Genomic DNA, 13,111 nt, shown 5'->3' with positions numbered 1-13,111 from the left:
GAAGACGAGGTATCATGACATGTTGAGGGAGGATATCAGGTAGTTTGTGAGCTTTTCAGGGTGCAAGATATGATCGAGAAGGCCCATGAGCAGGATATTGAGCTGGAGCTTCGGACGAAGCGGAAGCTGGAGCAGGTACATAAAATTTTGGGCCAGGCGAAGAGGCCCATGACTTCGGATGCTCGCACTAGAGGCCAACAGGGTTGGGCCCGTTGCGGCAAGCCGCACAGTGGGGCTTACCAAGCGGCAGGTTCAGGTTGTTATAGTTGTGGCTAGTCAGGCCACATGAGTAGGGACTACCTGAGATTGATTTGATTTGCTTCAATTGCAATCAGACTGGCCATAAAAATGCCAATTGCCTAAGGTTTCCAGGGGGAGCTGTGGTGGCGCCTGCGCCAAACACATTGAGGATTACTGATGGCCGCCAGGGCAAGGCGGAGGCTCCTGTGGTGAATAGCAGGGCATTTCAGCTAACCACCAATGAGGCCCATGCAACGCCAGATGTGGTTACTGGTACATGTTTTATCTCTATCTTTTATTTCTTTCCTTATTTATGCTTATGATTATTTTGATCTTGTATAGGGACCTTTTTGTTCAATGGTATGACTGCTCATGTTTTGTTTAATTCGGGGGCTACCCGATCCTTCGTATCCCTTGCGCTTAGGAAGAAGTTTCGTGATGCTCTGAGGACATTGGATTCTCCACTGGAGGTAGAGATAACGAATGACCGTACTGAGAGTGCTTCGAGGGTTCATCGCGAGTGTGTTCTAAATCTGTTTAGCGAGAGGTACTCTATTGATCTGGTGTCGATTCCTCTGCGAGGATCGAAGGTTATTATCAGGATGGACTGGTTGGGCCCCAGTGAGGCCATGATTGATTATTAGCAGCAGTTAGTGAGAGTTCAAACCCCTAGTGGGGGAGAATTGGTGATTCATAGCGAGAAAGCTTCACATGGACCAACTCTCTGTTCAGCTGCGAGGGCTAGGAGATGTCTGCAGCGGGGTTGTTATGGGTTCCTTGCTTATGTCGGAGACACTCAAGTTGAGGGCATGTCAGAGTTGGGTAGGGTGCCCATTGTTCGGGATTTCCCCAATGTATTTCTCGAGGAGTTTCCAAGAGTGCCTCCCGAGAGGCAGGTTGAGTTTCAGATTGATCTGATACCTGGTAGGGTTTCGATAGCCAAGGACCCTGTGTCGCCTAACACCACCAGAGATGCATGAGATGTCTATGTAACTTCAAGAATCGCTAGACAAGGGTTTTATTCGTCTGAGCAGCTCTCCATGGGGAACACTGATTTTGTTTTTGAAGAAGAATAATTGTTAACAGATAATGTGTATTGATTACCGGGAGTTGAATAAGCTAATTGTGAAGAACCGTTACCCACATTCGAAGATTAACGACTTGTTTGATCAACTTCAGGGTGCATGTTGGATTTCCAAGATTTATTTGTGATCGAGATACCACCAGATGAGGGCCGGGGATGGTGATGTATAGAAGACAACCTTCAAGACTAGTTATGGTCATTACGAGTTCGTGGTGATGCCCTTAACGATCACCAATGCACCAACAACGTTCATGGATCTCACAAACCGAGTCTGCAGGTCGATGTTGGATCGATCTGTGATTGTATGCATTGATGATATTCTGGTCTACTCCAAGACCAATGAGCAGCACGAAGAACATTTTTTAGAGGTGTTGGAGACCCTGATGAGGGATAGGCTTTATACCAAGTTCCCCAAATGTGATTTCTGGTTGTGTGAGGTGCAGTTCCTATGGAACATTGTCAACCATGAGAGTATCGTGGTTGACCCGACCAAGATCGAGGTCGTGATGCTATGGGAGGTTCTGAGGACTGCATTTGAGATCCGGAGTTTCTTAGGTCATGCAGTGTATTATCTGATATTTATCCAGAATTTCTCTAAGATTGTAGTGCCTTTGACCCGTATGACAAAGAAGAATGTGACTTTTCGGTGAGGGCCTGATCAGCAGTTGGCTTTTGAGATTCTGAGGCAGAGATTTATCTAGGATTTCTCCAAAACTAGCTAGATCTAACAAATGCATCATCAAGATTCAACAATCAACAAGCTTGAACTTCTATTTCATCCAAAATGCACCCAAAACACATAAAAAGGCTCAAGATTTGATATAGGGGCTACGGTTTCGAGTTGGAGGCTCAAGAGGGTGGAGGTTGATTTTAGGAAGGATCCCAAGGGGTTAAAGTCCTTAAATAGGGCTCAAAACCACAAAAATAGGGTTTTTGCACTGCTTTAGGTACGCCCCATCGTACCTAAAGTTACGCCCAATGTAACGCCCTAAAAATGAAACTTCCTCAGCCTAGTATGCCCAACGTACTCTTGGTGTACACCCAACATACTGCCAAACTCTCTTCTTCCAGCTTAACTTTAAACAACCACAATTTCTTTGTTCCAATTCTGTTTTCGACGATCTTTATATCCATGGAAAGGTATCAACGAGCTCTACAGTTATATCTTGATATTTATTACTAAAAATATCTCGAACTAAAATCCTTAATTTATGCAAGAAGCCCGAAACATAACCCTTCCCATTTTAACCCTCAGCTTCCATCGAACAATCCAATGTTTAAATCACTTATCCAACGTCACGCACCTTCAATAGAGTCTAAACTCCATTCCGTTGAAGCCCAAGGCCTCCGTTTTATCCGTTAATTATCCACAATCTTGAAATAAGAACTTCTCGAAATAGGATGTTACACGAGGAGGACAATAATTTATGATGTTGAGACCCATCATGTTATTCGTAGAGACTTGACAAAACATATTTGGACCGTCGACCACATTGATCTTATCGTGGAATCGGTCGATGATTTAGACGGTCAATTTTCCGATGAAGATGCCCTTTAGCTCTATCTAAGTTTGGTACTTTTAATTTCCATGTTTTCTATTTTTAATTCTATGTTGTTTTTTTGGGGGATTGTTTGTTGTAATCTTCTTTGAAGTTTAATGAAATTTTAGTTTTAAAATAATTTGGCCGAATTTATTATTTTTAATATAAATTAATTTTGGAAAAAAAATAGCATGACAAGTGTGTCAATCCACGTCATGTAAATGAAAATTTATTTTTTGCAGTGTGACAAATCTAATGTGATACTACGTTGACCTTGATAAATATGACCGACAAATATATGGTTATTCCATCAAAACAACATAGTTATTTTAAATCTAATATATACATAAGAAAACAGTAAGAATCGTTTGATAGTTGCTAACTCGGTTAGAGCTGACTGGGTTAGAAATTCTGATTGAGTTAACTCCTGATTGAAACTTGCTGTTTGATTTTGCATTTGACTGACTGTGTAAAATAACTATATTGCCCTCAAACGACATTTTTTTATAATGGACAATTGTATACTTTTTAACATTGGTATACTTCACACATTCTTGCTTGAGGTTTTTAACATACAGTTAACCATGTAAATTCTCTTCATGTTAGAAAATTACATTGAACTCATTCTTTTCATGTATAAATCTCATTCCCTTTTGTATTACAAAGCTAAAATCTACATAGTATTTTCTATCCAATCACACATTAACATATACATATACATTTACATCAGTATCAAAATCTTCAGAACAGTTAAGACTCAAGTTTTATAGATCAAAACTAAAATCCACATAGTATGGCCTATGGTCTTGTAGATGTAGAAGAAGTAGCAAATCACCCTCAAACACTAGATGTATAAGAAACTATGACACAATATGGTAACCGGATTGAGGCAACTTCATATAGAGATAGACATTGTTGCCATAACATAACTTTGATCTGTACCTTGAAATTGGCATCAGAAGTGAGGAATGAGATCGAAATTACCATTATACCACTTAGTTGAAGCCATCTCTTAGATTAAGATTGAGATTAGCCTGGAATGTGATGTTAACATACTAGTTCTTGCCAACTATACAAAATCTACTTCTTTATGGAGCATGATGTTAGGTGTTAACATAAGACAAAAATTGATTTCAACAAAAGATCATACAATTTTAACTTTTAATGTTAACTTGCAGACCATTTAGTTTTCTGTGGAAGAATCAGAAATTCACATCTAAAAATTGTCATTCATATGGAAACAGAAAAACATAATAAACATACAGATGAGTGAAACCAAAATCGAAACTCATCAAACCTCTATCGGATCCAGGGGCAACCAAAACCAAATTTCAACCTACAACTGAAGGTTCCAAGTGCGACTTCCGATTTTTACCAAGATAGAGAAAAAAACAAAGAAATTATTTGAATGATCGACGTTTGTTTAGGAGAGGCAGAGACAGAGGTCGACTGCTTGTGGCGGCTCTGAGGAAAACGTCAGTGCAGTAACGACGTCGACGAAGGAAAACTGAAAGAGAGGAAGTCGACGTTGCTGCAAGTTGAACCAGTGGTGGGAGAAGTTTTCGCGTCCAGAGTTGAGAATGAGAAAAAGGTTGTCGACGTGAGAAGGAGAGAAAGGACAACAAAGGTATTTGTTTCAATCAACGTTATTTTCTTGAAGGATCGAATCAGTGGTTTTTATCTTACCCAATCAGATATATTGACCAAATTAACCAAATTTTAGGTTTAGCAAACGGGCTAACCGCACCGAGTCAGCCAAAATTGCTGACCGACCCAATAGCCTAATATCAAACAAGCCCTAACATAGTTGTACAACCTTAACCAACATTTGAAATCAAGCAATTCTAATAACTATGGAAACACCATATTACTTGAGATATTTTTCTATAGATTGGACCGAGAAGTGGATCATTTTTACTCGATCCAATTATTTTGACCATTTAGACTTCGACTTGACTATATCATATCCTACGGAGGAATTTTCTTAATCTGCCAATGATTTGCATGCGAGTTTTATTATACATTATATTATATATTATTATATAGTATATATTATTTTGTGAAAATATGTTAGCATTTCTTTTGTGAATGAAATTATTTTTTAATAATATTGTTTCACCTCTATATATTCTTTCCAACGACCTATTAGTATCAAACTAATGCCTGGTATATGGAATTATGGATAGATACGTGATTAAATAATTTCTTTCTAGCTGGAAATGTTGCCGTGAATTATTATAGAAACCTGGAAACCGATAACTGCAGAATAAGTGCATCGCTTTGCCTTAGAAATCTGTTAATCGCTGCATCTCGGGAACCCGATATTGTCGTTCCATCTTTCGCATTTCGAGAGCAATTGCAGATCGCCATTCCAGAAAAATTAACAATAGCAGATCCATCTGCGTATCGTCATCGTCTTCTTCGACCCTAATCCCCCTGATTCAATTCACAGAAAGGTTGGCCATTTCATCTACATATCGTCTTCTTTTACCAACTCCATGATCATGTTAATCTCTGTATGAATTGTCATTTTTTTTGGGGGTTAGGGTTTATATACACCAAATTTTGAGCGAATTTTTCCTAACGTCACTTGAAAAAACTTCATCGTATTCAAAACCCTGGAAATTTATTTATGTTATCTTTGTATCCTTTATTTTCTAATTGATTTGGCATCAAGTTAGCACATAGGGATGTGCTGGTGATTTTCATTAATCCGTCGTTACTCATGGTTTAATCTGGATTTCAGGGGGAACAGGGGTTGTGTATTGGGAAAAGAAAAATGGGACCAATATACTATATATTAGTGGCGCTTCCTTGCACGATTGGGGCAATTGCATTGGTTCTTCTTCACATTTACCGACATCTCTTGAATTACACTGAACCCACGTATCAGCGTTATATTGTCCGCATCATTTTTATGGTTCCTGTGAGTTTTTTATTCCTTTCTTTTTTGATCAGCTAATCGTAAAATATTACTTGAGTTGTGGTAAGAGATTATTTCTTTCTGCATGAAAAGCAGTGCTATCTAAGACCTGTCACTACTCACTACTAATCCCTTAATTCCTGACTGATGATGAAGATGTTTTGGTTAAAGTTTGGACAGTCTGGGACCTTTTTCTTGTCATTTCATGTTGAAGTAATATTGTTATTCAATTCTATAGAACAGTGTTAATAATGGCTTTGTTCTTTAGCGACTTGGATGATTCAAACGACACATTTTTGACTATTTGTCTCTACCATGTGTGGTGTTTTTCGCTTCTTACATCACTGCACATCTTACAAAATTTGCGTTTCTGAACTCCATTGTTTTATACCCAGCCAACGATGTATTAAAGGCATCTTCATCCCCACAGAAAATGAAAGATTACAAAAAGATCAAATATAGTAAGACAAACACATCACATGAGTTTGTAGGTAAACTATGATAATGTGGCTAAAATCTGGCATGCCAACAAGCATTTTGGGTTATGTAGATTGTGATGTTGGCTGTTGAAGGTGATCATCGTAGATGTATGAGCTAATTGTAGTCAGCAACTTCTGCCTTTCTCTAGAAGTAGGGACTTTGATTTTGCTTTTAATATCCTGTTACTTCAGTTATGTGGAGGAACTTATTAAGCTGTTTGCTTGCTATTCTGTTTAACATCCTCAGGAACTAGAGTTGGTTTGATTGTCTTTAAGAGTTCTAACAAGTTCAAGCTTCTTTTCCAGTATGGAATTAGTTTTTTTATTCTTGCTATTGGAATTATTGATTTGAAAGAACAGCATCTAGTTTATGCTAAGTTAAAATGATGCCCCCATAGAGATGGATGGTTAATCAATGTTCTCATCAGAGGAGGTATCTTTTCATGTGAGAAGTACTTATATGGAGGTGCAAAGCTCACAGATCACTATAGAAATAGGTTATTATTACTCTATGCATCCCTCGATGACTATTTTGCTAGTTTTGGATGACCAATCCTAAAATTTACTATAAACTTGAGCTAAAAGTAAAGAACACATATCTTGTAATAGATGATATATATATATATATATATATATATATATATATATATATATATATATATATATATATATATATATAGACTCTAGTTACTAATGTCTAAATTAGATGCTTCTTCTACATACATAATACTCTCTACACCTCAAAAAATTACAACATTTTCCATTTTGGGGTATGTCGCCATTCTAAAGAAATGCAACAGTTTGTTTTTGGGTATATTTCAATCCTTTGTATACTTTTTCTAAATAATCATTAGAGAAATTAGCAGCTTTAGTTTCAAGTCGCATGTTTATTTGTCCTTGTTGAAGGGCATGTTTTTCAAGAAATAGTAACCAAGTTTGTTCCACCTAGGTCCTCAAACTTTTTCTTGAAGATGTATATTTTTTTAGAATCACACACCCTCTAAATCCTACTCCAAAACTACACCTTTGTCCACCATGGGACTTGAACCCTCAAGCCCCTGTGGGGAGGGACTGATACCACTAGACCAATGGTTTGACTGTTTGACTAATGACATGACAATGATGTAGCAGTAAACAATTTCATTAAATAATAACCAAGTTTCTGTTTGTTCCACCTAGGTACCACAAATCTATTCTAAGAGAAATTTCAGAAATGTCTTTTTCAAATAGTTGTTTGTACAAGTTTGGGCAGCCATGAATAGGATCTGGAACTTGGTTAGTGCTTACTATGTAGTGACATTGACCCTTAAATTAATAGTGAAACATTTTGTTAAACTATGTGGTAACTTTTTAGGGATGGAGGGAGTATATTCCCAATCGCATACATAAATCTCTTATAATTTAACTAACACACCTAGTAACGTCTCAAATCCCATTAGTTTGGTTAGTTAGAAATGTGTACCCTTATCCAGAATTAGATTTGTAAAACCTAGTAGGGTTAAGGATGCATGTAAGTGGATAAAGGTAAATGTAAATCACATTGTCCTCAGAGCAAGGAAGGTGATGATCAGGCTTGAACAGGAGACCTCACTTACGGATTTGCACCTCTAAAATTTAAGGCAGATTTGACAGATGGTCTCCCAAATTCTACCCTCTTGATTTTTGCATGTATTAGTAGTGATCTTACCTTAAACTCTTAAGTGTTGATGTTTCAGTTTTTCTTTATCTTTGCTCATTGATGTTTGTTTCTGTGGTTTTCCTGTATTTTACAATGAGTTGTTGTTTATTTGCAGGTTTATGCATTGATGTCTTTCTTGTCGCTTGTATTCAATAAGAGCTCAATCTACTTCAATTCTATTCGAGAAGTGTGAGTATTCAATGCCCAATTTTGGATTCTTTAAACATGCTTCTTTGTCAGAAAAACTAGTTTTTTGCTTAATAAGACTGAAGTTGTAAATATAAATGTTTCTTGTTTTCTACAGGTATGAAGCTTGGGTTATATACAACTTTCTGTCACTGTGCCTGGCATGGGTAGGTGGTCCAGGTGCTGTTGTTTTAAGCCTTACTGGGCGCTCTCTTAAGTCAAATTGGTGTCTGATGACATGTTGCTTCCCTCCTATTCCACTGGATGGGTGAGATCAATGAGACTATCTTTCTGTTTATGTTTATGTTGTAGTGCAGTGACAAGACAGTTATATGTATTTCTGTTTTGTTTGTGCAGGCGATTTATAAGGAGATGCAAACAAGGGTGTTTACAGTTTGTGATTCTAAAACCAATATTGGTGGCAGTTACTTTTCTACTTTATTCACAAGGAAAATACAATGATGGGAATTTCAGCGTGGCACAATCCTACTTATATCTCACCATTATATACACCATTTCTTACAGTCTGGCACTCTATGCTTTGGCCTTGTTTTACATGGCATGCAGGGATTTGCTCCAGCCCTTTAATCCCGTTCCAAAATTCATCATCATTAAGAGTGTTGTTTTTATGACCTATTGGCAGGTAAGGTATAGTATATATATACATGGCACATGCACACAAGTAAATATGTAATATTTTATTTGACTTTGTTGGTTTTATTTGGTTTCCAGGGTGTTTTGGTTTTTCTTGCTGCAAAGTATAACTTTATAAAAACCGCAGAGGAAGCAGCTCAGTTCCAAAACTTGATAATCTGTGTTGAGATGCTTATTGCTGCTGTGGGTCATCTTTATGCGTTTCCGTACAGAGAGTATGCTGGTGCTAATGTGGGTGCACCCCGTGGCTTTACAGCTAGTCTTGCACATGCTTTGAAATTGAACGACTTCTATCATGACACCGTCCATCAGGTCTGTTCATCTTTCTTTCCTTTTAGATCTTCATCATCATCATTTGGTCATATTTGACTTTTCCTCTTTTGCAGTTTGCACCGACTTACCACGATTACGTACTGTACAACCACAGCAGCGACTCGGGGGAAGAAAACGGGGGGACGAAATACAGGGCACGCACTTTTGTCCCAACGGGGTCAGAGATGGACACGATTAGGAAAAGCAAGGACCTTCCAGGAGGGAAGTTAAGTGACATACAGCTATCAGTTTCAAGTATGTCAAATTCCAATTCAGGACATACAACCCCAGAAATTGGAAGTCCGACTAAAGAAAAGGTACCGACTCCTTCATCATCGCTGCTAGTGGATGTCTCCGAGTCCCCGTCAATAATACCCTTTGACCTATCACTTGTGGATATTGACATGTCTGGTTATGCGGATGAGGTGCCTGCAGTCAAGACACCTGAGACCAGGTGAAAGAGAAAAACATGTTTAAAATAGTTTTCTTCATTTGTTAGAGATACCGTGTGAGTGTGAATGAAGCTTTTCGGTCGTCTCTCCTTTCATAAAAAATAGCTTTGTACATGTATCGTAACGTAAAACAAATACTTTTTGTCAAAAAAATTATTTCTAGATGTCAATGGTGTTTTTGTGTGACGTGATGGTGCTTCCCAAATTGATTACAGTCAGAGGATCTTTTCTGCGATGTTGATAATGAAAAATATTGTTAGAAGTTCAGTTGCCACTACATGCAATCATCCTCATAATATTTTAAACTATCCGTTGCTGATTTTCGTGGTTTAATATGCATGCCCATGGCTTTCAAACACATTACTATCTCATGATATTCAGGATGTGAAGTATGATCCTTATAAAAAGTCGTAATATTCCCATTTAACTCGATAAAACTCCAACCAGGAATCTTTTTCAATCCAAGACCCCTCATCTGAATCCACGCTTCACCCACACCATCCCACCCACCACTCGAAGCATAATTATGAACCAACTGCACCAAATTCCCAGGATCTTCAGGGTTTAAACTTCTTATATCACGTGCAATAACATCTCCAAGCACCTTATTACCTTTAATCCTACACCCATCAAGAAGAATCCCTAAAACATCAACAGCCGGCCCTTTAAACATCTTCTTATAGAAATCATATGCATCTTCTACCCTACCCGCTCGACACAAAAGATCAACAACACAAGCACAATGTTCAAGTTTTGGTTCCATCTTGAAACGATTTGTCATAGTCTCGAAGAGCCTAACACCTTCCTTCACAAGCCCATTGTGACTACAAGCATAAAGAACCGATAAAAAAGTAACATGATTTGGTTCGATCCCCGTTTCCAAACACTCTGAGAACATTTTCAAAGCATTCTCCCCTTCACCATGACTACCATACCCACCAATCACTATGCTCCATGACACCACATCATGTTGTGACATTCTATCGAAACACTCTCTAGCATTCTTCATGTTTCCACATTTGAAATACATATCAACCAAAGCTGTGTCGATTAAGAGGGACCGGGTCCCACCAAGACAGTTTCTCACAACAAAATTGTGTATCCATTTTCCTTGATGATAAGCTCCAATGGAGGCACAAGCTTGGAGAAGAGATACAACTGTTACCTCATCCGGTCTCTCAAAAGATTCTCGCATTCTGTTAAAGATATACACCGCTTTAGATAATTCACCATTTTGTGCATACCCTGCAACCATGGCATTCCATGTGACAACATCTTTATGGTTCATTGTATCGAAAAGGGCACAACTTTGATTTAGTCTCCCACATTTCGCGTACATGGTAATGAGAGAATTTTGAGTAGGGATGTCTAGAAGAATCTTTTTCCTTAATATATACCCATGGATTGAGGTTCCTAGAAGTAAAGACCCCAATTGAGCACATGATGCAAGAGCACAAGATATGGTTGTGGTGGATGGCATTACCTGTGAAATTAACATCTTATGGAACAGTTCCAATGACTTATCTGGACGTTCATTCCATAAGAGCCCAGAGATCATTGAAGTCCATAAAATCATGTCTTTATTTGGAGTTGATTCGAATATTTGGTAGGCGTTTGTTACGTCTCTAAACTTAAGATACATGGTTATAAGTAATGTTTTAACTTGGAAATCCATTTCAAAACCACTGATGACTATTTTCCCATGCACCAGTTTCCCGAGTCTGAGGTTACCTTGTCTTGTAGCAGCAGAAACTAATGACCCAAACGTCTGTTGATCAGGGTTCAATCCACTAACAAGCATTCTAGACAAAAGTTGAGAGATTTCTCTAATATCATCAATCAAAGCATAAGCAGAAACTAAAGAATTCCAAGAGACAATATCTCGATTAGCCATTGATTCAAACAAGTTCTTAGCATCAGTGACACATCCATATTTCCCATATAAACTTAGTAAGCAATTGGCTAAAGATAAATCACAATCAAACCCGTATTGGATTGCAGAAGCATGAAGAGACTGGACGTGGGTATATTCTGAAACGCCGGAAAGCATGGCTAATATGGTGACTGAACTTGGCTTAATTCCTTCACACTGCATCTGCTTATACATTTGAAACGTGGTATTTACCTTCCCAGATCGAGCATAACACCCGATAATTGCAGTCCAGGGAACAACATTTCTCTCAGGCATATTATCAAACACTTTGCTGGCAACATCGGTGTACCCAAATTTGGCGTAAAGGTTAATCAAGGAAGCAGCAATGTAGGCATCAGAGGAGTACCCATTCACGATGGAATGTTGGTGGAAAGAAAGGCCATGTGAGAAGAGGTTTAGAGAAGTACAAGCTTTGAGCATACTTGGGTATGTGTAGGGGTCCGGCATAATGTTCGTTTTGAGCATGGAGAAGTAGAGGAGGAGGACTTCGCGGTGAGAACCGGCGGTTGAGTGACGGTTGATCAGAGCATTGTAGGACTTGGTGGAGTTGGTGGCAAGTGACGGCGGAGAGGGGGGTAATTGAGGCTTGACCTTTCTCATGCTTCAATACCTACTCAGTTTTGGTCATTTCTTCGACGTCTGAATCATATCAGTCGTGTGGTTTACATCGCCGCTAGGGTAAGAGGAGATAGTCTAAGGGCGGCGTTGGCAACTTCGGCTATCACCGTAAATCAGTGAGGCTGACGGTGGCGCGGGTGCGGTCGGATGCAGTTGTAAGGTAGTGGGAAAATGACGCATGGCTGTGGAACCCATTCATGTACGGGTGCTAAGCAATTGTCACAAATCAATTAAAGCTTTAAAATCAAATTATACTTATTTAAATTTTTTGAATAATCAAACTCTCTTCTTATCTACGGAATCGGGATATATTCAAACTCTTTATAACTTTTAGATTTTTTTGAATAATCAAATACATTTTACTTAAATCATAAAATAACATCTTAAATATTACTAAAAGAGAAACATTATGACATCATCTTAAATAATATGGACCATTGATTGTATTTCAATCTTATTTTTTCCACCTTTAGATCAAATTGCTGACATCATCTTCACCATATAGAAAGTATTTGATTCCAATAAATGTTTTCCAATCATCAATCAATAACTTACATTCGTTGAAATGAAATGTATTTAATTCCAATAAAAGTTTTCCATATTTTATATATCTTGAATTTTCAGTTATGAAGATTTTAATATGGTCAATTTTAAAAACGTATTACTAACAAATCATTTCAATCAAGGCCTTAATATCAACCATTAATATAAATCCGTTTATATTAGTAAACCATTAATATAAAATCTTTTTTTATTAGGAAATCATTAATACCGAAAAATCATATTCAAATTATCACATACATATACGATTCATCATTGAATCCGCGACTCACATTTATTTTCAATCGTTTTTTTTTTCAAACATTCTCCTATAACATCGTTAATATTGCTTATAACTTTCATCATCATTCTCTGCTATAAACATTCGCTCTTGTGCGCTAGAAGGTCAGTACCTTCTTTCGCTTTTTATATTTTTTTTCAATTATTTTTTGTTCCTATATCAAATGTATG

General features: G+C 37.8%; 2 protein-coding genes across 2 annotated transcripts; one reads left to right on the top strand and one right to left on the bottom strand.

Annotated features, from left to right (window-relative positions):
• The first annotated feature begins 5,016 nt into the window (after positions 1-5,016).
• On the top strand, positions 5,017-9,735 carry LOC145053805 (uncharacterized). The gene is made up of 7 exons (XM_079001908.1): positions 5,017-5,321; positions 5,612-5,791; positions 8,061-8,134; positions 8,250-8,399; positions 8,489-8,774; positions 8,864-9,097; positions 9,172-9,735. Exons 2-7 carry the CDS (start codon positions 5,645-5,647, stop codon positions 9,553-9,555), a joined length of 1,275 nt encoding a protein of 424 aa, XP_078858034.1. The 5' UTR covers positions 5,017-5,321; positions 5,612-5,644; the 3' UTR covers positions 9,556-9,735.
• Positions 9,736-9,758: 23 nt separating this feature from the next.
• LOC145053804 (Tetratricopeptide repeat (TPR)-like superfamily protein) lies at positions 9,759-12,315 on the bottom strand. Its single transcript, XM_079001907.1, has one exon. The coding sequence runs from the start codon at positions 12,080-12,082 to the stop codon at positions 9,824-9,826; it is 2,259 nt and encodes a 752-aa protein (XP_078858033.1). The 5' UTR covers positions 12,083-12,315; the 3' UTR covers positions 9,759-9,823.
• Between the last annotated feature and the right edge of the window lie 796 nt (positions 12,316-13,111).

This window comes from Lactuca serriola, chromosome 5, assembly GCF_051521515.1.
Source record: "Lactuca serriola cultivar US96UC23 chromosome 5, Lser_US96UC23_V15, whole genome shotgun sequence".
NCBI classification, from domain to species: domain Eukaryota; kingdom Viridiplantae; phylum Streptophyta; class Magnoliopsida; order Asterales; family Asteraceae; genus Lactuca; species Lactuca serriola.
This window is presented reverse-complemented; position numbering and strand designations above follow the sequence as displayed.

Excerpts from the sequence above, each read along its gene's own strand:
- LOC145053804 (XM_079001907.1), bottom strand. The coding sequence starts at position 12,082 with ATGAGAAAGGTCAAGCCTCAATTACCCCCCTCTCCGCCGTCACTTGCC.
- LOC145053805 (XM_079001908.1), top strand. The coding sequence starts at position 5,645 with ATGGGACCAATATACTATATATTAGTGGCGCTTCCTTGCACGATTGGG. Across the intron at positions 8,775-8,863 it reads TTTTTATGACCTATTGGCAG|GGTGTTTTGGTTTTTCTTGC; the intron begins GTAAGGTATAGT and ends TTTGGTTTCCAG. Across the intron at positions 9,098-9,171 it reads ATCATGACACCGTCCATCAG|TTTGCACCGACTTACCACGA; the intron begins GTCTGTTCATCT and ends CCTCTTTTGCAG.